Source organism: Ostrea edulis, chromosome 5, assembly GCF_947568905.1.
Source record: "Ostrea edulis chromosome 5, xbOstEdul1.1, whole genome shotgun sequence".
In the NCBI taxonomy this organism is placed as follows: Eukaryota; Metazoa; Mollusca; class Bivalvia; order Ostreida; family Ostreidae; genus Ostrea; species Ostrea edulis.
The window spans coordinates 55,652,657-55,676,723 of NC_079168.1; the positions used below are offsets into that span (position 1 = coordinate 55,652,657).

At 34.9% G+C, this 24,067-nt stretch overlaps 1 protein-coding gene across 11 annotated transcripts; it reads right to left on the reverse strand.

Moving 5' to 3' along the window:
- Positions 1 to 738: 738 nt before the first annotated feature.
- LOC125650338 (uncharacterized) lies at positions 739 to 23,846 on the reverse strand. 11 transcript variants are annotated; one of them, XM_048878541.2, is made up of 7 exons: positions 19,708 to 21,816; positions 19,202 to 19,342; positions 11,588 to 11,665; positions 7,726 to 7,903; positions 2,262 to 2,627; positions 2,070 to 2,175; positions 739 to 1,590 (listed from the first exon to the last, which is right to left on the reverse strand). In XM_048878541.2, exons 5-7 carry the CDS (start codon positions 2,600 to 2,602, stop codon positions 772 to 774), a joined length of 1,266 nt encoding a protein of 421 aa, XP_048734498.1. In that variant the 5' UTR covers positions 2,603 to 2,627; positions 7,726 to 7,903; positions 11,588 to 11,665; positions 19,202 to 19,342; positions 19,708 to 21,816; the 3' UTR covers positions 739 to 771. The 11 variants fall into 11 exon arrangements, with proteins under 11 accessions (XP_048734498.1, XP_048734501.1, XP_048734499.1 ...); XM_048878544.2 differs by lacking the exons at positions 19,202 to 19,342; positions 19,708 to 21,816 and adding an exon at positions 23,115 to 23,845; XM_048878542.2 differs by lacking the exon at positions 7,726 to 7,903.
- Positions 23,847 to 24,067: the final 221 nt, after the last annotated feature.

The following is a 24,067-nucleotide window of genomic DNA, read 5'->3' on the forward strand; positions in this document are numbered from 1 at the left end:
TTCCCCTTTTACCCGTGGATATCTGCATGAAAATTACATCGTTTCTCATAAATATCCATGACGCGATTCGGCCAATCACTGAGCTTTCGGGGAAAAGTTAGCCGGAGATTTAAACTGTATATAGAACGAGGGTATCTTACTCTTGAACAATCAGAACAATTGTTCTTCCACCACTTCGGTAAACTAACCAAAGCAGAATCACCGTAGGTTTGTTGGGAGACACGAACAGCAGAATTCTTTTGAATTTGTTTCTGCTGTTAATGTTGTTTTTACCACCTGGCACTTACCATCACATTTCTTAAGAATTTTTTTTTTAACTGCAGCTGTGTGAAACTTTATCTCTAGTTCCTTTTTTGCTTCACGTTTAATCCGAATTTCTTCATTATATCGTAAGATCCTGTTTACTTTATTTACACAAAACTGGGTTGTATATTATGAAAAGAAATAAACTCTGAACCTGTATAGATGTCACCGACCTTTAAATTCTTTTGTCAACTATAATTTCGATGCATAAAGAACATGATTTCATGGTCACAGCCATTATTGCTGTTTTACAAGTTAAACGCGACTGGACTGGATCAGATGTTTCATTTTAGGCTAAGAATTACGTCATTCTCGTTATGCATGTTTATGAGAAGCATTGAAATTTACACGCAGATAGCTTTGGGTAAAAAGGGGAGGAGCGTACATGTACGTTTCCGCCATGGCTTTCGACGATGCATTTTATTTAGAGAATGGTTTCTCTTGCTTCTGCTAAACTTTATTTATGCATTACTTAAAAGTTGAACACAGAGAATTTCTGTCAGGTACCAAAAGTTCATTGGAATCATCACTGAGAAACGACAGATCAGTTCGATTGGAAGTTGTTGAGGTCAACCTTTCGTACATGTTTTTCGTGTGAAGGCGTTGAAAATTTATTCCAGATGATCTGCTTTCCCCCTGTATTAAATTACCTTCACAATCGGAATCACTCGAGTATACCGATTTTAATGTACTACTTGTATACGGCTCGTTAAGTAAGGACGGTCTAGAATTTGTGTCGAACACTCTCTTTTTAATGGTTGCGTAAATATGGTTCGTAGTGTTACTAAAACTGTATGTTGAGTTCGATAAGTGAACCTCATTAATCATCAGATCACAATCAATGTCATCGTAATGGTTTTCTGATGTCAAATTTTCATCAAAATCATAGTTTGAACGTTTTTCGATACTTTTCTGACTTTCGTCAGAATTCAACGACGTCATTTCTATGTCATTTTCACTTCCACATGCGTACGTCTCTTCTGTTTTCCGTGAATATGGCGACTCTGTGAAGTCAATATCGCGACCATAATACTTTTTGAATGCTTTCCTCAACAAAGTGAATTCATCTATTCGAGAGTTGTACGTTTCTAGATCCTCATAAGTCTCACTTCCTGATTTCTCGTGACCCTGGATTGGCGAGATTTGTGAATCGAAAACATCTACACATGGGAATTGTTTGTATGTACTGTCCATTGGGGACTGATCGAATTGTTCCGAATGTTTCCTGCTCCGCCTCGGGATTGATCCAGTCTTTGTATATTTTCCTGAGTTATAGTGACAATAACCCTACAATAGAAAAAGCATGGGATATATTTAAGATCATCTTTGCGTGATTTATGACGAATGCTGATATAATTCTTGACGAACACCCAGATTGTGGTAAAGTTTCTCGTATTCCCAGAGAAGCTTAGAAGAAAGAATACCTAAGGACATTGACATTGTTGTAAAGGGTAGATAGATCAGAATTTGTCTCAAAATGATTCTACATATATAATTTACATATTGAAAACGTTGATAACGACGTTTAAACAATCTTAAGAAGAACCACTCTATTTTGACATTTAGGTATTCTATCCCTACATGTAATAAGAGCCCCAAATTTTCTTCACAAAGAATAAAATCAGGCAGTATTTGAAAATTTTCAATAATAATTTAAAGATTATATCAGGATGCGTATGCAAGTACTACCATATATTCGAATGAAGTGGTTGTTTGAAATCGTTACTTAATCACTCACACGACAAGAAGTTTTGTTTAGCACTCACACGACAAGAAGTTTTGTTTTTCTGTTCTCCGTCAAGATGAATACAAACACATCGATCACGTGATCTGTAATGCATCATGGACATCGTTTTTTGTCGACTTTGACTCCTGAGAATACAGAAAGAGTTAAGATGACAATCAGTGATTAAATTAATTTTCAAGAAAAGAAATGCATATCACTAGAAATGAATTACCTCATTACGTAAATTACAATTATCACCATGACGACAAAGAAAATCAAGCATGAAGACACGATTGTGTTCAAACAGTCTGAATCACAGTGCGTAAAGATGGCGTTCCCGCCAAGTCGTGCAGGGGATTTCAACATTTCCGGCACTGGAATGTCACAGCGTTTTGCTAATCTAAAAATGATTCTTAAACCGTCATCTTCACTTAAAAGTCTCTTGTAGTCCACTTGGAAGAGTATTTGGGGGTTAGAGGGTGGTGGACATGGCACTCTGTCCCAAAACGTGTAAGGGTCATCCAGAAGGTTACAGAGAGCTCCGTCTTTTGCTTTGCAGGCACCATTCATCATTCACAAAACCGGAAATGAAATCCACCTGAAATATAAAAGAATATACAGTACTCATCGTAAATTTGATGTTTCTTTAGTAGTGAAGTCTGCACTGTTCAAAGAGAAATAACTTTTGCACATCTTTTTAAATTGCTTCCACCGATTACTTTTCTTGAGTTGTCCAAATGACTGACAGCACGTAGATGTATTCACAACATAAAACCTGATGCTTTCGATGTCACAAATATCGTACCGTTAGCAGAGTAAAATATTCCAGTATTTGTGTCACTAAATCAGACAACCATGATTCACTCCCCATAAAGCAATGGTCAATTGCCAATGATAAAATTGTTGACCTCTCCGTCCATAGTTTTTGTCCACGGTATGTCGCTTCTAAACATTCTTAGTGAAAGACGATTTCCGCTTAAAACACAGTAGGGCTTCATATGATCAAACACTTAACGAAAACGGGTTTGTTATAATTGCCAACAATGAAGCTTGACATTCAGATACCGGTATTTGGGAGAAAAGGTTCACTAGAAATTTTGCGCATGTTGGTTTTTAACAACAATATACTGTTTATTTGTTTGCATGATCGTCTGTTGATTTATGTTGATTTTTCTGCCAGATTAAGACTAAGAACTACTGAAGAACTGGTCTTTGTACAACCTCCGTTTGTTAAAGGGGGCGTTCTTTTCTGGTCCCAATACCCTTGCGACGAACCAGCACAATTGCATGTAACAGTCATCGTTTATATAATGCTGTACTAATTATGTCAGTAGAGGAATAGGAAATGATAAATGGAGAGCCTCTTGTCATCAAGTCAGACTTTTAAACAGAAAATCAAGAATACCCTCAAATTTAACAAAATAGGAGGGGGGGGGGGTCAATTACCTTTGAAGATTAGATCTATTACACAACGTGGCTGAATACTTCCATGTTTTTCAAGTAGTCACTGGAATAAAGACAGGCCCCTTAAACTAGATCTCGATGATATGAAAGTATGAAGAAGAAAAATTCTTTTGCACGCCAACAAATGCGACACAAAATCCTCTTTGTTATGAGAATTCGTGATATTCACACATATATTCTGCTCATAACTACAAAACAAATTATACAAGTACCATATGAAAAACATAAAAAGTTCAGCCCCAAGTCTCGATAAAAAGAGAAAAATAATGAAGTCGGGGAAAATGCACGTCTCATTATCTGGGCGATTGTTAATACGGCCATTATCTCTATACATGGGGAGATCAAACACTTTGTATAACGCACAGAACTTCTGATAACAATTATTAATTATACAGTAGATATGTGATCCCTTTATACAAAATGAACAATATCATACCAGATATCAATTCAAGGGACGCGTAAAACCATGTAATTAAAACCTAAAATGTAGCTGTTCCACATAAAACTTTTATTTTTACCTAAACGATTAAAAAGCTATCTTAAGCCTTATAATTAAAAACATCTTATTAATAGAGACCACGAAAGTTATGTTAGAATTTATTTAACTGTAGAGTCTCAGGTTCATCGGGCACTTCATCAAAGAAATTGGTTAAAATAACGAATAGATACTGAATTATCAGCATAAACTATTGGAAAATTGGTTTCAGCTGGTGAGCTGCGCAATGAATACATACTTTGGTGAATCATATGTCAGAATTTACATCAAACAATAGTCATAATTTTTGGAGCAAACTCGCACTATGAGTGTACAGTTTCAAAAATCTTATTTAGGTTCAAGGAGATCCTTTCCATGACCTCCTTAGAACATGCGCCCGTGTCCCAGATTTGGACAGAGTACAATATATGTAGACTATCGGTAAGGTGCAGTTGGTTAAACAGGGTGACTCTTACATAGAGGGTTGTCTTGTAAACAATTATCAGTCCTTAGAAAAAGTATCGCAGCAATATCATGTACTTATTAATAACAACATTGCGCATGTCTATCAAAAAATTCCACTTAAAAGTTAATCTTTACCGAGTATTAGAATTAACGAATCGTTTTCAGCTGTTAAATTTTCAAAACCATATTTTTAAAGCATGACTGTGTGATTATAAAAACAACTCTTAATATTGGAATTAAATAATCATTTTCAGTTGTTTATAATCTTTAAAACCATATTTTGTCAGCTACAGATGACTGTTTATGTGTATATAAAAACATAACTCTTGATGTCAGTTTCAGTAATGGCACTGTCCGCAGAAAGAAAAAAACTTACAACGGAAGAAAGAAATTGGGCCTATTTGACATTTGCGGATGTATAACAAAACTTCATTTCCGGCCAGTAATTCCTACTTTTGATTGATGAGGCAGGGATTTGAATTGTTTGGGGGGTTCAGAAGTTTACTACACTAATGAAGTGTCATCTAAATTATTTTGATGTAATGATAAGCAAAACTTCCCTTTCTAGTTTTAACAACTCAGAGCTGTGCCTCAGTCGATAACGTTCTCTATTTACAAAGTGCAGGATAATGTATATTTCAATCTGGTACTCCTTCCTTCCTTCCTTCATTCTTTATTTCTTCCCATGGAAGATTACATGAACAATAAAAAATCAAACTATGAAAATACATACATGTATTATAATTAGAAATGAACAAAGGAAAAGGAAATACGAGACAACGTATGCACATGTACATCAATTACAGAAGGTGACATGATTGCCGACTAGAGTGTGGTACAGTTGATATGTAATTAATCAGAAATAGACATCGAGAAAAAGACGTAGTTTACTATGGTCATTGTGACGCAACTGTCTGTTGTACCATGCTGCAACATCCCTTTTCTTTTAAAAATGCGATCTTCCCACATTTTAATTTTTATTTGCTACTTTTAGTGAAACTTTGAATATATTTGCATCGATTTATTATTTCCATGACCATTGCTGCAAAAATCAGAATTCGGTCAAATCGTTTTAAAATACCTTTACGTCTATAATTACATATAAAAACTACATATAGATAAATGATCCTATGTATCTGTCAGTTAGTGCAAGAAACAGAAAACTGTAATTGTTTCAAAATGATATTCACCCTGCAACTTTAGTTTGAATTCAATTATACTTTAAATATTCGCATTTGTGCTTTGTGTCAAGTTTGTGTGTAGATGATTAAGAAATAAATGTCCTGTTTAAAATATGCATGAGGGTATATTTACATTTGCCAATGCACTTCCTTATATGACAGTACTAATGAAATTGATGTTCAATTTCGTGTGACATGCATTTGGTCATGTGATCAGTTTGTTCTTGCGTATGAATACAATCACCGCTTCAAAAGTCAGTTCCTGTATTTTCACCTGGCTTCTTGCTTATGCAATGCAGTGGGGGATTTAGACCCCCCCCCCCTCTCGCCACAAATTTAAATAATAGAAATAGTGTGAGTAAAATTCCAGATTGGCACCCAAAATGGTTAAGCATTTTGGCTAATACTTGACTTTCACACACACCCTTTCGTAAACCCTGGATCCGCCACTGCAAAGACATCATAACAGAAATAAACGCAGCAGGATATTTATACAGTTTATTTTGTAAACAAACAAGAATTTCATCAATTTATAAAAGAGAAACATTAAACATATATCGTTCTGTTGTTTCATTTTATACAGTTTTAAATACCGTCTGCAACTTCTGTATGGCGAATTTATAAAATAAAGTTCTATGATATTGGAAGCGAAAACATGTAGGCAGAGTTATAAGCCTACATGTATTTACTTCATGATGATAAGTTAACCTGTTGTTCCCTGGCAACTTCCATCACGGCTATGACTCGGCATGATTATAAGCGAGGCTGGTTTCGAGGCTCGAAAAATTTACATGTTCATGTCAGGGTACCGGTGCGAGTCTTCATTAAAATCCTACAACAGAAATCTCTCAAGTGAACAAAAACTCCGTCAGTTCGTTTTTATTTTATTTTACACACACTGAAGGTAAATAAGAGACGCAACCTACCTGCACTTGGTCTAAATCTGTCCTGCTGTCTTGAATCGTCTCCTGCATGGCTACAACTGCGAGTCCAAACGATGAACATACCGCGTATACCGTTGTTTCTTTCCAAAAACCTGACTAAGAGCTTAACGTTAACTTGACCCATCATATATCCACCATCAATTCTCTCAGATCCTTTGAATTTCTGTCGAAATCTGTGATCAACAATTGCGTTTTCAACTTAGTAAGTTAGACCGACGCCAGTTTCTCCATCGCTGATCGCGACCAAATCACACCACGGATGTAGTTTACTCCGCTCTTCTTGTCGTCGTTTCAGTTAACTTTGTGCTCTAAATTACCTTTATTTTTACACATGTTTCGTCTTTTTTTAACATTTTCAATTAAATATCTATATCTTATATTTTCTTTGATATTGTTCCTAATTTTTTATTCGATAAAACTCTTACGAACTATATTTTGTGTTCTACGATCGTTATTTTGATCATCTGCTACATAATCATGGAAGCTCGATAAGAACACAAATCAAAATAGAAAATATAAATATAAGAAATAAAATATCATTTTTGAATGTTATTGGGATATGACATGAAGTTGGTACGTGATCAAATCTACTATAACGCCCTTCGGGCGTTATGGGATTTGATCACGTAACCAACTTTATGTCATATCCCAACAACATTCAAAAATGATATCTTATTTCTTAAATGAACTGCGACGCTTTACACCTGCGTACTTCTGGAAGCACGTTAGCGCATCATGAAAAGTGTGCCGGTGTGAAGCGGTGCTATTCATACCTCCATGTAATGTCAAAAATGAATTTCATTTCTTATATTTACATTCTATTTTCATTTCTATCGGAGAATTCTCAGCTGTTAAAATAGTCATACTATATTTATCAAGATTCGTAAACACATCGTTCACATTCATGAGAATATGACTATCCTTTTAATTGGTAAAGATATCGAGGCAAAAACATTTGGGGTGTAAATATTTTTGAATGGAAATTTTAAGACCTGATCAATAGAACTACAGTCTCAAAAGATACGTGTGGTTGTATATATTTTCATGTAATAATCTTAACTACCATCTTTGTCACGAGAGACTTCAAGCTCAGCAAAGATGTTGATGCGCACAAGAAACATTTTAAAATGTGCTTCATATGTGCACCTACATGTACGAGCTATTAACCTTATTTCAAACGTTGATAATCCTGCTTTGCACATTAGCGCTGTCTGTGGAACAAGAATTATGTATCAGAAGAAGGCTCCGGGTCTCTCTCTCTGGCAGACGAGGGACAATTAATGTTTGCATTTCCCTCTATGTTCCACCTATTTTCCTTTCATCACTCCCTTTGTTTTGGTGACTTCTAAAGAGAGGGAGACAAGGACATTTTGAGTAGACGCACATTATTCGAGTATATTGAAAGTCAAACAGAACCGACCGTCATATTCAAACCTGGTCATTTATTGAACGAGCTGATACAGTGCAAAATGTGTCGTGTGAACAGCACTGACAGTTAACGTCCAATTAATGTTATATAGATGTAAGAGTTTAACTGTCACTAAAAGTTAACTAACCTTCAACTGGATCCACACATTCTTATGTATTAACGACGTACATGTGTGTGTATAGAGACAAGAGGGACATCATAAGCTTCGTCAAATTCATAATTGATTATCAAATTTTTAGCAAAACAGATATCAACTACGTTCAAGAAGTGTTACAGTGAAATATGCAAGGCTTATTTTCGGGGCGGAAAACTTGCATTAAGTTGAACAATTTTCATATTACTCATGCATGTTTAATCCAGGCTTCATTCCATTTCCGACATCTCCCTCTAGTCCTATGGTAATAAAGATAAATAAACGCATGCAAATTAACTTTTATGCATGGTGATGGCTTTTTGATATCGCCCGCATGCATTGCTTAGCATATACATAGGGCTCTTTTGTTACATTTTTGTTTAAATTTTCTCCGTTATAAAACTTAAATATCTTCAGTAACAGATCCACAGAACAAGAAATTATAGATCGTTCGATGTCATTTTCATCAAATTGCTCACAAAGGAACGAAGTCTCTATAGAAACAAGTAATATATGTACATTGAATATAATTATATCAAAATTTAGCGTTCTATTTCTTTCCAGGCGTGAAAAAATAACGTATCGTTTTGTCATTAACCGGTAATGTTTATCGCTTGTCACTTTGTCGTTTCAGGTTGATTATATAAAACTTCTAATCTGAAATTAAGATACAGCGTATGCAAATGGGGTATATGCTTTTAACCAGGTTTAGAGCAAGCGAGTGATTCTTCGGCTCGTTGGTCCTCTTAGGATTAACCTCGGAAACATCGATATAAAAATCTCGCGCATTTAGTAAAACAAAATCCCTCCTTGTAACCTTTCACTCAAGAGCTGGTCTTTTATGAGCATCGTCTTTCATATGATCAATATGGACAATTAAGAAGCATTAAAGTTGCCTCCACGATTTTGACATTAAATTTAGACCCATATGAAGAGAAAGGATAAAATCCGATCGATGCATGAAACAGCATAGTTTACTTTACGTTAAAAGATTCTCAGCGGGTATTTATAAAGACTTCAAACGTCTGCTTCAATGCATACATTCAAAAATAAACTACTTGTAAATCTAATTCAGTATCTTATTTGCACAGACGAAGTAGAGCGTGTTTCCCAACGTGGCTCATGCTGCAGTGATCGGTAAGGAGGTAGGTAGGTGGCAAGCAAAAATTAAAACAAAACGACGTTCTTTAAAAAGATAAAATTCGACCGACAGAGGAAATTCTGGGTGGGGGACAGTCAACGTTTATCAATCGAAATCAAAGTTATTAAACCTTTAGTAACTCTCTGTCTGTACGTCCGTCTGTTAGGGTAGAACACCATGATTGTAATTTAGAACAGTCACATCCGGCTGCGTTCTGTCTTTTTTAATTTTTTTTAACCCTAAGAATTTCAAATTGAGATATCTGATTGCTGTCGATTCGTTTATATTTTATATTGGTTCGAACGTGGCTTCTGTAACAGCATGAGCGTTGCTTTTTTGTCATCACTTAGACAAATCAGAAGATATTTGGGTCACAAATCTTACTCACAATTTTAACATTTAATACAAAAATGGGGTGCGGGAAACTTGAATTATAAGGGACTATATTTTCAGGCTTAGTAAAATTTCATTTTGTTCCCTCATTTGATTGATTGATTTTATATTGTTTAACATCCCTCTCACACTGGCTGCAAAATTTAGGCCTATGCTCGGCACTTATGGCCTTGGAGCAGGGAGGGATCTTTATCGTGTCATACCTGCTGTGACACGGGGCCTCGGATTTTGCGGTCTCATCCGAAGGATAGCCTCATTTAGTCGCCTCTTACGACAAGCAAGGGGTACTGAGGATCTATTCCCACCCGGATCCCCACGGGATCCCTCATTTGAAAAATTTGAAAGGACTGACCTTTTCTCCAACATAACAAAATCACATCAAGAAAATATTAATAAAACAAATTGATAAAAGTAACGGAGTACAGGGAACTTGCTTGATATTTTGAACCTATGCTATGTGTCTTTGTCTTTGATATATGTGATAGCCGGTTAAAAAGGTCTACAGAGTATAGTGCCGACTTTAAATAAACTTACTTTACTTTACTTTTAACTTACTGCCCCTCTTGGTGGCAATTTAAATGCCCTACACTCAAGTTTTCTCAAAACTGATGTCTCTTTCTTTTATGATCTAATACCCCTACTTCATACTATGTCATCGTGTATCTTATTACACCAGTATTACTATATGAAAACTTTCAAAACATATGTAAGTAGAAGTATGTCACACTGATCAATGTGCTAAACTGAAATTATCAGAGGAAATTCGGTCTACCTTATATTTGATTGAACTTGCCAATGTTTAGTTTCTATTTTGCAAACGGGCAGAAATATGTTTATTCATAGTCACAGGGGCTAAGCCCGTTTTGGGCCCGAACTCTGTGATACCATAAATATATATTTATGGTATCACAGAGTTCGGGCCCAAAACGGGCTTAGCCCCTGTGTTCATAGTCACTGCTGAAAATCAAGGCTAAATTTGTAGTCAATCACAAATATATACAAGCAGGGACAGATCCAGGAATTGGGGTTAGGGTCAAATCACTGGCTACCTGCAGAGAATTTATGGATCCACGCCTAAAATCCGAACTGGGTCTATCATTAATAGTTTTCAAATTAGGCCTATAGACAGGATATACAGATCCAGAATATTTTCAAGATGCCAGGAGTAACTGGTACTACGTACTCTATGCACATATTAATTGTGATAATGGGCGATTTAATAAACAAGAGAGATTGGTTTCCCCACATGGTGTTTTTGTACATTTGGGGAATACTGCTGTTATTTAGCAAAATGATGTGTAGACTTGCTACTATGGCAACTACATCATAGAAATGACCAACTTCTTTCAAAACATAGATATATGTCTGTCTAGCTGCATAGCTCAGAAGTAGGTCTGCAGATTTGTAGATCATGACTTTGAGTTCTGCAGGTGTTTTAGTTAGGTTTTTTTCTCAGTGACTTTTCACTAAAACTGCTATAAAATTTTCAATTTCAAAATACCGGCATACTCTACTTTGGATATGTTGAAGTTCAGAGGACCAACTTAAATTGTTCAATATGTCCAAAGTTCAATATAAACGATGATGAACTAATGTTACTGGGAATTCATGACTTCAATATAAGTGTAGTAGACTGCATTATCATACATGTATATAACCAATGTTCAACTATAGAAATAATGTTACTGTGGATTTATTTTTAATTCAATGTAACAGATATATTCAATATAAGTGGCTTCTATATAAGTGGAATCGACTGTATTATCATATACATGTATATCTTACACTTTTCACTCATAGCAAAGTTTGGTGTATTGCCTCCTTGAACTTGTTTTTATCTTCAGAAAAGTACACTGCAATATGTTTATAAGGAGGATAGAACTAACATGCAAAAGATCTAAAATAAAAACCCCAAAACAAGAAAAATACTCACTGAGAAGCGCCTCTTGTGTACATCTGTGTCTCCGGAGGCTTTGTTAAATACACTTTCCGCTTAAACATATGTTTTAATCTGGAATAAAACAGAAGAGAAAGTATTTTAAAAGCCACACAACGATATAACATGGTAAGGCATTAATTATCGTGTAATCAAATATTTTCTGGCACGCAATGTTTGTTTTAATAAATTAATCTAGCAAAAGAGGCGTGCGATAAGCAGAGCGGTCGATGCGATATCCAGCGCATATTTTATATTCTTGTGCGAGTATGATCATCATACATACACCATGGACTTGGGCTATTTGATTGTTTCTATAATCATACATGTATTTTATTTCATTTTGTGATGGGGGAGGGGGGTCAGGACTTTTCTTTTACCCGCACCAAACTACATCAAATATCCACATCAAATCTTGGGGGGAAAATCTTTTTATATATATATTTATAAAAAATTGCATTTAAAATTTATCCACTCTGGACTTTGTTTATGATTTAAGTGGGAAAAATATGCAGAATAGCGATTTATTCAATAAAATCCACAATGAATATCAGTTTTTAGTTAATCTCTCTCTCTCTCTCTCTCTCTCTCTCTCTCTCTCTCTCTCTCTCTCTCTGATCTTAGCCATAGTATTGTAGAATCGACAATATCCTTTGAGTCATTAGAGGCTATTTACTGGAAACTTTGGCTGTGAATTCAATGCGCTTAAACGGTTTGGCAATATTAACATCAAAGATAGGGTGATAGTACATTAAATGCTGACGTTTATTAAGGTACTAAAATTCTTCGGCAGAAAACCACTCCTTTATGTTCTCCTTCCTGAGAATCAACATTCTCTCCTGAATCAAAATGACAGTTCTCTCCAGAAAAATATATATCATTTACAGTTTTCTCAAATTTCCCGCTCTCTTATTCAAAAGAACGTATAATTTTGTTTTTCATTTCTATTAAAACCATAGTATTTTGCATATTTTTCTCGGACTGAATCGTAAATTAGATGCTTGTTTGTATAAGTGATTATCTGAATGCAGTGGTAGGATTTCGTATAATAAAGACATGAAAATCAAACATGTATATATCGTTTACACACTATTCTTTAAATGAAAATATGAAATCATTTAGATATTTGAACCTCGTAATATTTTGCATCTGTATTTCAGAACGAATTACTTGATGTCTGCAATCTGTGGTGTCGAGTTACAACTTGCTATTAGCAATCTAATTTCTGTGTAAAAACATAGGCTATCTATTACCACACAAACACAGAAAGGTGCTACTGAAGAATCAAAAGGTAAATGAACATATATATCTAGCAGATTTTTCTTCCGTTTGCAAACTTCTCAGAGCTGTTGACAGACGTTTGCCACTCATAAGACATGCATCATTTCTAGACAGTTATGTTAATAGCGATTTTAAGAGGATGGGGAGGCAGAAAGATAGCTCAGCAGCCTTTTGTTGCATATTCATCACCTTAACGTGATAATTATCTAACATCGCTGCCGTTGATCTAAGCTGCTTCCGCCAAAGGTTAATTTTCACTTAACAAGGCTTCAAAGTTTCGATAATAAGTCCCATGTTTCTATAAATACTACAAAATGTATATATATATATATATATATATATATATATATATATATATATATATATAATCATCTGGACGAAGTAAACACTTTCTGCTACCCACTTAAAAAGATCACACTCAAAGTCTTGACAACAAGTCTCTCTGTTTAGCCAAGTGAAATTGATATCTAACGAATGGAAAGGGATAATGCTGCTTTGTGCTTATACTTTGTTAGTGTTCATCGTAGCATTTTGTTCACATCTATTGTTGGCATACACCGCAGCATTATGTACACATTTCTCGTACATGTACATCGCAGCATTGTATGCACATTTTTGTCTATGTACATATTAATTAGGTAACTTGTGTACATTGCAGCATTTTGTACACATTTTTGGTTGCGTTCATTGCAGTCATTGTGTGCACATTTCTCGTCTATGTACATCTCACCTCTTGTTTGTTTGCATTGCAGCATTTGTTAGTGTACATTGCAGCATTATGTACACATTACTTGTTAGTGTATATTGCAGCATTATGTACACATTACTTGTTAGTGTACATTGCAGCATTATGTACACATTACTTGTTAGTGTACATTGCAGCATTATGTACACATTACTTGTTAGTGTACATTGCAGCATTATGTACACATTACTTGTTAGTGTACATTGCAGCATTATGTACACATTACTTGTTAGTGTATATTGCAGAATTGTACTTTACCTACATCGAAGTGTCATATACATATACTTAAACGTACTATCCTGGGTCATTATCTCGATATGTTATGAATTCAAGATAAGAATCAAGGACTTTCTCCGAACACCCATAACGGAAATGAAAGGCATTTACTTGTCTTTGATGTTACCGTACACTTTAACCTTTATACAAGTTCTTTGTTGCATTATGAAATAGTAATAGGCCCAGTATATGAATTATATCATATAAATTACATATCTCTATCGATAGTACCGTGTATATTACCAGGAGATTTATTTACCAGGTCTGGCATTTTCCATTTGGAAACATCACACAAAACATATAGGCTAGGGTATGTAAATATTTCATTGATCCCAATCCCTAGGAGTACATGAATTAGGATAAACATGTATTGTGATATATAATTCACAATTAGCTTAATGACCACTAATCGGGCGTGGGGTTCTATAATTTACTATTCCTAACATGGAGATATATATTCCATTGATTTTCAGAGAAGCTGGATCATTAGGACCCCCTTGTAAAGGATCCAAAGTATGTGTTTATCGTTAGTATTTGCAATACGATTCACAATGGCATCAAGATAACGAACGCGTGTTCGATAGGCATTTTTTAGAGCACAGAGGAAACTACACGACTTACTGATGATTCTTGATTTTTAATACTTATTATTAAATCTTTCCTCATTAAGAAGTAATTACACGAGAAAAACCGTTACCATTATACCTGTAGAACAAAGGATTATAGAAATCTATTTTTGCAAGGTATTGTCATTTAAAGAAAGTGTTTAACGATAATTTGTTCCAAAAAAATATTACCCCCAGTATCTTTGGGATATCGATTAAAGCGTGTCTATCAATCTATCTGGTTTTCGGGTGATATTTCAAACACTGTTTGAACTTCGGCAATAAAACTTCACCTGAAGAATCTCCATGATTTAAAGATGATTTACTTATTTCCAAGGTCACAAGGTCAATGTCCTTGGGTCACATGGGAAGAAATAGTTTACGAATGATATCTGAAATAATGAAAATTCACTTGAAGAGTCTACATGAATTTAGGTTGACCCCGATTCCTTTCAGGCCGAAGGAGAAATGTGAAGGTTATTTGGTCACATGGGAAGAAATGGATACTAGTGATTGATAATACAATGTATATCAAATACTAGCTCAGCTTTAGTTATGAAACTTAAAATGAAGGGTTTCCATCACTTAAGCAGTACTATATCCGCTCAGTTGGACATTGAATCAAGCATCACCCTATTGTTTTAAATAAACAGATCTGGGAACAATGTCACTGAATCTTGTATGGTAAGAAATGGTGTCCTGATATCTCAAGTACTTCACATAAGGGATCTTCATGAGTTAATGATGAACATATTGATTTTTGGGTCAAAAGGTCAATGAAACTGGGTCCCCATGAGGTAAGAAAGGATTCCCGAATGATTTTTTAATACTCTTTGTTTTCGCAATGTAATTTCATTTTACAAAAGGATGAAACATATGGTTCTTACATGCAAGATGGAAAGGTCAGATTACATACGGTAACATATGATAAACGGGTAATATCTCTGTTTTTGTTTCTTAGCACTGAATCTGTGCAAGAAGATTTTAAAAATATTTCTTTTTTTTTTCATTATTACGTACTTATACCTGCACGGGCTATAGAAATTTGTACCGGTACATGTATACTGAAAAAGCAGGTACAGTAATTTAGGACACGATTGTACTAGTATACATGGTACTTTAAAGTACATCCATCCTTTTCAGTTTAAGTTTGATTTTGTGAAGTCCAAAATAATCCAGTACGCTTATGAAGAGGATATGCAAATTATCATTATAATAATTGCTAATAGAAAACACGATATTTCATAACCAAAAGTTACAGTTTCAAATATTCTAACAGCCCCAGCAATGGGATTCTGATTTTGAACGTTATATACTTCTCTTTCTGTCCGTGGCTTATTTACTTAACCTGACTTTTTCCGTAGACAAATATTTTAATCTAAGATTAAACTACACTGTAATAGTAATTTATTCTGCTTTACTTAACCTACATCGAAGCTTTCTGTTATTCTTTAAATTACCAAACATTTTCAGTATCAGACTTTCTTAAAACGTATTCCCAGAAAACAGCAAATGTAGGTGCAATTTATTTAATCTTCCAATTGATTTACGAGACCGTTTCTTCTTTCTTTCTCTTGTTCGGATGGAGCCAACAACTCAAATGAATTAAAGTCAATGTCTGTTACAATTTTTGTTCACGTGTTTTTTTCCGAAAATATACAAACATCGTTTTCTTCTCGGTGGCATCTATAAATATTTTTAAAAGTGTAACAAAAAATCCTCTAGGTGTTTCTAAATCCGAGAGAAAAGATGTAAAGTGAACGCAGGTCAAGTTTATTTTAAGGTGAACAGTTTCTTCAAACCTTCCCAAAAATAAGTAGCATAAAAGAGAAGGGGAAACGTCAGACATTTTATAATCTTGCTTATTTCCAGGAGAAATGTTTTTTCTGGGGCTATTTTAAATTACTTAATGAGCTAATAACGAAATCACCACTGGACACAGGCGTTATTAAACAAGCTTGCCCCACGAACATTGGATGTCAGAATGTTAGTCGCCTTTGAAGATGTCTGTGTTACTGGGCTATCTAACGCACTCTATTGGTAAATTGGGCGATTAATGATGAAAGTGAACATGGTTTTAGTGCCTAATAATGTTGTCTATTTCACTGATTAAACCGATAGGGGCGTCCCAAAATTGAAAGATAATGACTACAGATATGGGTACGTCATTTTGTAATTCGGTTATACATGAATACTGCATAAATGTACATATCACGGGTAATATTTTGATTGTCACCGATCAAAATTTGATATCACAAAATTTTCATTCTCTATGATACTTCATTAATTGTGAAAAATTAGATATATTTCACATTTGAAATGAAAATGTATTTAGCTATAATTATATTTCGCACGCGTCGTGTGTCCGTGGGACGAAAATAAACAAATTGAATTATCAATTTATCATTATTAATAATTATAATAATTAACATTCTCAAACTTACCTATCACAAGCAGAACACTTTCGTGGTATCAAATAATCCACACGGGAGACGGTTCAAAGATAAACTATATACTATTTGACTATCCGATACTTCGGAACATCTCGGTGCTCTCAGCATAATTGAGTCTTGCAGTCAATGAATAGTATTGGCTCACTAAATACCATCTGCCTCAAGATACGAAGCGGTTTATAAATGCAGTATTTAATTTTTTCCTTCCTATACAGTGTAGATATTTTTGTTTATCATTTTGTTTGCATGTAAGTAGGGGGTGTTCACACCTCTCACATCTGTCGCTAGAAAGCTGGGCTGTCAAATCAGTTTTGATCTTTACGACGAAGGATTACCACGGATCTTTTTCACTAGATGAACAATTTCTATGTCGTTGATTTAATAACTTCCTTTGTTTTTCCTGAACAAATATTTACCCCTCTGCTAAACCAGAGTCAATGCAAGTGCCTCATCAAACACGCACAAAATGACTACTCCCCATAAATTTTTGTATGTAAATATGGTTAACACCTTCTTGGAGAATACTGTAATCAAATACATTGATTTCCTTAGCCCCAGTGATAGGGTCTCTCTATAGGCACACGAATGGTGTCAATAAACAAATTTATAACTTTTAGTAAACATTCATCGAAAGGAACCAATCACAGTGTAATCAGCTGATGGGCTCCCCCCAATCGATCGCTGTTTTATATTTGAAAAAGGTAAAGACATTTTAAATGTCGGTGTCAAACTGGACCAAATAGCAAATAATAAATCCATAATGTTGTTTTCCCACTCCATCCATTTTGTTACAATGTTCAATGCAAAATCATAAGCGAAATAAAGATCAACAAATATTAATAATCTAAAAATCCCAAAGGAAATAAAAACACAGATGTACTCACAATTAGCATGAGACTGTAGAAATAAATTTCATGTTCTTAATCGTCATCATTATAAAACCTGAAGAGCACCTAAGGAAATAAGTTCTTATGATGTTAATGAAAGTCATGATCTACTTGATCACTTCTCAACAGGTTCTAAGATATCGACATTCCCTTTCAATGCCCCTGGAGCAGATGCCGGGATCAAATCTAACGTCTTCCAGTAATACGATTCGAACGGTGCCGCCGTAGTTTACGAAATTGGAAGCTTACCAACTAATACATTGAATAGCAATTAACTACAAATTAGGAATGTCGTCTGTAGTACCTGATTTCGTTTGAAGTTGATAATTAAGGTTCATCATCATAATTAGGTATAGAGGGCAGGAATATACACATGACCATCAAATGCAGTGCTCTGTTAATCTACCTTTTCTACACTGTATCAATGCATTGCCATTGTGCAAGGAGTCTTTTTTACGAGAATGCCTGCATACTTCCTTGAAAACCCCTTGATGGAGATACAGCATACAAACTCTCTTTTCATTTCACTGCCTATATCAATATCACGTGTCTTTAACTTCCAATGTTCATATCATAAAAAAATGTACTCACATCATAAAAAATGTACAGTATATACGCCACAAAGCTTGAATTTAATTCATTAATTAAAGAAACAAAAAAAATCAGAAATATTTGTAATATTTTACATAATGTGAAAAAAAGTCTTTTTATTTTATTTTATTTTTTTCCTTTTTGGTCTTTCGGTAATTTCGTTTTAGGGGAATCATGTATACACAAATATGTTTTCCTGTCATTTTTGTAACGAGTCGGAACATTAATATACAGTTTATTATAATTATTTCGAATTACTGCATGCAGACATTAAATAAAGAGCAAGATGGCAGCAGCATCTGGTGGAGTTATTTCTCAAAATAAATGTTATGAAAAACCTAATAACCCATAATGATAATTCTATCGTAAATGCAAGTATATTTCTGGTTTATAAAAACAATTATTCCATGTAATCGTACGAAAAATGCGATCACGTTCGCTCCGCTGCAGGTTTTCCCATGCGAGCTCGGCTTCGCCATAGAATATATTTTACTGGTTACCGTCCTACTGACAAAACAGATGTTACGATTTAATCTTGTAATCCCTTACTAACGTATATGATAATCTGAATTAATTGAAAGGCTTGCACTAGAGACATTTAGAGTTTGTTTTATTTTCCCTCTTTTTAGAGATCCCCTTTACGAAGTTTTTCCAGTCTAAACCTTTGTTCTTTTGTTTACATACAATCTCCATATAGTAAATGTATACAACATGCTATTGGAGCTTCTTGTCTAGACAACTTTCAATCAGCTTTCAAACTAACAAAATCCTACATTAATTAGTTGATGTCCGATGAAAATTTCAACCCATGATGTCCTCTGTGTGCTGCATATTCAAAGTCATCGAGATCTCGTGAATCCCAGTGGGCATCAGTGTGATGGTATGAAAGTCATGTTTCCAAACCTTTCTCGGGGCTGTAAGATGCATTTCGTGCATAGCAACTTAGAATTAACATTATCTCCTCAAGGATACAATTAAGTGAAACAATCAACAACCACTAGTGCAACGAAAAGCACAATGGGGTCACCCGTGGCTGTTAAATAGCAAAAAAGCCGTGGAATTTCAGTTTCCGATATCTTTTATATGTTTTATTGTAATATGATAGTCAATTCGATTAAAGCAACTTCCAAGTTGAACTATATCATAACTAGAAACTTGTTTCCTCATTTTTCATTGCAAAAACTTTTTTTTCAATCATTGTGTTTGGATGATGGTCAAGTGTTCCAAGATGCGGGACAGAAGAAAGAAGTAGCGTAAATGTAAACTAAAAGGTACTTACGGAAACACTCCGGGCAAAAAACAACAAATAGTCTGAATCCTTTGGATGATTTCGAGGGGTCAATTGAATGCTGCAAAATACGGACTCCTCTAACAAGATATATGTGTGTTCAAAGAGCAAGATATTTATTTCATATGCCGCTAACATTCCATTATGGCTATTTCCACTTGGACGGATGATTGCTACATGATTTATCTGAGAATTGTATCTTTTTTTTTAAACACACTCCTCGCAACAGTTCATCAAATTCTTTCGCGTGACAATGTCGGGTCGTTCTCGGTATGTCTGCAACATTTAACGCATCTATTCTTCATCAAGGAAAGCGATGACAGACGAACATGCAGTGCCGAATACCTGGAATGAACAACAATCAACACGAAGAAGAGAAGATGGGGGGTTAAGACCACAGACGAATTAACTAATTTACCACGAAAATAAAACAGGGCATCATTAAAGAGTTTCCTTCGGATACAAGCAGCGATAAAATTAAGCACAGGATGGACTCTGCGTATTGCTACTGCATAATACATTCACATTTGGGAGAGATAAAAAATCCATAAAGTCATTTACTTTCTAGTGCTTTAAGACAAAATTTACACCTTTTGAAAATTGTGTAAAAATATTAAATCGCACTCAATTCCGTTGGGGTTTGTTTCGCAGTGTTCGAAACGAAATTTGTCGCCATGGAAAACAGTCGTAAATCTGATGATTACTGTCAAGTTTGTCATTGTCATAGTAACTTGTTTGACATTCATTACTGTCCTCTGAAAATGAAGAACTTCATTTATTTCGAAATCTTCCAGTGGACCGCAAGCTTAATATATCGAAACCCGTGTTTTGTGCAGCATGATTTATACATCTAAAATAAACAGAGTTTCATTTTCGGCACTGATGTGATTATCTCTTCTCTAACGTAAAATTTTCACTAATTGCATTCGAATTGGAGCTAGATAAATGTTTATGCAGTGTAAAGTCATTGACGACTTTCTCATAAATTTCCCATATGTTATACTAATTATAAAATCTTGAATGAGCAATCTTATTCTCTTTTTTTCAGGTGTTTCTGCAACTAGAGGCGGGCAGGAGCCTACAACCCTCACCTGGTAGAGTTTGTCCTCCGTGACAGTAATGTAGGGTTTCAGTCAAAGTTGCTCCTTTCAACAATTCCCAGCAACTAACATTGTGAATCAACATTGTTAATGTATTTTTAAAAGAGCATTTCAAACGTTTTAGAACAACAATGGCAAAAATAGTAGGTCAGTTTGATTCTAAAGTCTCAGAGGACCATTTCAGCAATTCAACTAATGGACGGTTTTCATCGAATTACACAGAATAGATACCTTAATGAACAATCAGACAAGTTTGGTTCGAAGTAGCTTTTCTTATGTTTCAAGAAAAACGTTATAGAAATGCTGTGTATTTTGCACATATTGAGAGATATCAATATACCTTGAATTAAAATATGTATTACCTAAAATGTATGCAAATTATCCATTTGAGACTCATGCTTTATAGAATTGAACCCGGGCCAGATTTGGCTAAAATATTTTTGTAATATTGTATACATTTTCCTTGAAATGAAACAGTTTGAAAAAAAGTGTGTACGACAAAAGACGGGCCTTGGGTCCAGGTGAGCTGAAATCAACAAAAGCCGGCTCCAAGATCCGCTCCCTTGTATCATTGTTAGAATTTAGGAGATTCTGGTGGCAGAACTTTGCACACAGTGTGTAAACACTTTGATATTCATTCTAGTATACGGCTACATGTACCTGGGTTGAGGTTTTGTATTTTTTTTTTTCGAAAACGTTGCTATTTGTTTGTATCTAGATTTCGCAATCCGGGTTCGGAATTCGGAGAGTGTCGCGAAGGGGGGGGGGGGGGGGGGGGGGTAGGGGGTATTGTATTTTCAAAAAGGTTGTCAGGGAAAAAGAAAAGACAAAGCATTTGATACTAAAATGACTTATGAAAATTGTTTGTGGGACATAAGTTTGAATTTTTGAATTAACGTATTGTTATTATATATTATCGATAGGAATGTTAGCCGTCTTCATATTTTTTCGTATAAAACTTGTAACATCAAATTTCCGGATGGGGCACTGGGCAACTCTATTCCCATTTATATCAATTACTACCCATTAACGTCACTCGAACCTCCTCTCACGGTCGATGTCGGCATCAATAGAAAATTTCACCATCTGTGTTTACGCTGGATCGCATTGACACAGTACAATACTTATACTATACTGAAATATTGCAGGATCAATCACATGTCACAAATTATGACAGATAAAAATGTTAATCCCCAGATGCGCTATGTTTCCCCTTTCCCCAGATGTTAATTATATAGGAACAATTATCTAGTGCATTTTTTTCATATGTTGATAGAATAGACATTTCAGCTGAACAAATTGCCTATATATAGACAGGTCGTCCTGGTTTTATGATTTCATAAACGTTGTGTTCATAAGCTTGAGATTATTACCTCTAAACCCGTCCACACGCCATTCGTATTCGACGACCCTTCAATATTTTTATATCTCCATTAAGGACGCTGGGGTTGACGCCATTTTGTTTTTTAAATGTTCTTATTCACATCAAATTACAATATTAGAACAATTTTAAGGATGATTTAATGATTATACATATACTCTCATTTTAGTTGAATAATGGTATTTTTGTTGTACCTATATAGATATGTTTTCTTTTTCAGTGAAGTCTTTTCAGTTAAGATTGATTGATTGATTGATTCTGGTTTTTTGCCGTTTTGGCAATATTTCAGCCATTTTACGGCGGTTAACTAATTAAAATATGTTTGGTTGTGGGTGTTTGAGTTTCCCTGACGGCCCCCAGTGAGCCTACTCTTTTTTCGAAAATAATGGAAACGATCTTATGTGTGCCAAGGGGGTTGTGATCCTTGACATGGGACACCGTTTAACATTTCATCCGACGGACACTCTTCATTTAAGAAGAAAAACTAAAGAAAAAGAAAAATACTGTCCATTGGAAACCAGCCACATTGAAGTAAAAAAGATGTATACGAAAAACGTATGTATTTCAAACTAGCCTTAGTCTGAAGTAATGTTCTGTGTCACTAACAAGCATCACGTACATGTATGTACTAACAATGTAAACACCTCAAATCCACATCATTATAGAAAAACGCTCTGACAACAAACCAGTGATATACGGACATGTCTTGATTATATAAAATGTCATTTATCTTTTGATAATTAGGTTGCATATACCGCGCAGTTTAACTGCTTCTTTCATGTCTTTAAGAAAAGTCTTCAACATACGATATCAGTTTGGGTTTTTTATTCGCCATCTACAAACGAAATTGCACGTAACGTTCACTGTCGAGGCATCTTTTTCTCACTTTGATAAGAAAAAATATTAAAGCTACTCACCCACAGGCTTAGAAAGAAGCGATGTCAAATTAAGAAATATCTCGAACAACTGATTAGAATTAAACATTTTAAACATCATCAAGGAGCACTTCCGCACGTACGAGCGTCGCTGTGAACGGCTGCTGGGTACGGCATCACTCAATATCCCCCATGAGAAACTTTCAAGTGAACACTTCATACACAAAAACCACACGGTTACGTTTTGTATTCAGCGCGACACATCTTAATCAAAAATAGTGATATTGAAATGGTGGTATTGAAAATGCAGGTCCCGTCGATTCCGTCTAACTTACAATAAAATAGACTGAGCATTCTCACTGGGTTCTTATCTGACTACAAGTAAATAATAAGTAGTCTCTTTGTAGCTGGTTACGGCTCTAGATCTAAACGCTTTTATGCTTCTTGCACCTTTTTTTCGGTCTACATTTTATTATCATATACCAAAAGGTTTGTCACCGTTTAGTCAGGATTGATATAATTCGTTGAATTCGAAAGTGGTTTCTGTAAATGGAAAAAAAAACATTAGCACGTCTAGCGAACTTTGAAACCAAGTGTTATTCAGTTAATGATGTTGAAAAGAAGATTGAAATTTAACCCAGAAACTACATAAACATTTCTTTAAAAAAACCCACAACAAAAACAAAAACAAAAAAAACCGAATAAAGTCGAAACATTTTGATCGAAGCCAATCCTTAATGTTTACTAAGGGCATTACCCTAAGGTGGCAGGGGTCAGGTTTTTTAGGTTCGGAATCGTGGATAGGGGTATATATCAAAGTCAGGTTATGACAGACTAATGAAAAATCATATTTTCCTTTTATGTCAATACTTGTATTTCATATTGGTGTAGTTAATAAATTATGACCCTAAATTACATGTAATCCATACTTAATGGTGTTGTTGCTGAAAACATGCTCTGATCAGATGACACTTTCTCGCTTTGATTTTCTCTCA

Excerpts from the sequence above, each read along its gene's own strand:
- LOC125650338 (XM_048878543.2), bottom strand. The coding sequence starts at position 2,602 with ATGATGAATGGTGCCTGCAAAGCAAAAGACGGAGCTCTCTGTAACCTT. Across the intron at positions 2,176-2,261 it reads ATTGTAATTTACGTAATGAG|GAGTCAAAGTCGACAAAAAA; the intron begins GTAATTCATTTC and ends CTGTATTCTCAG. Across the intron at positions 1,591-2,069 it reads AAAACAAAACTTCTTGTCGT|GGTTATTGTCACTATAACTC; the intron begins GTGAGTGCTAAA and ends TTTCTATTGTAG.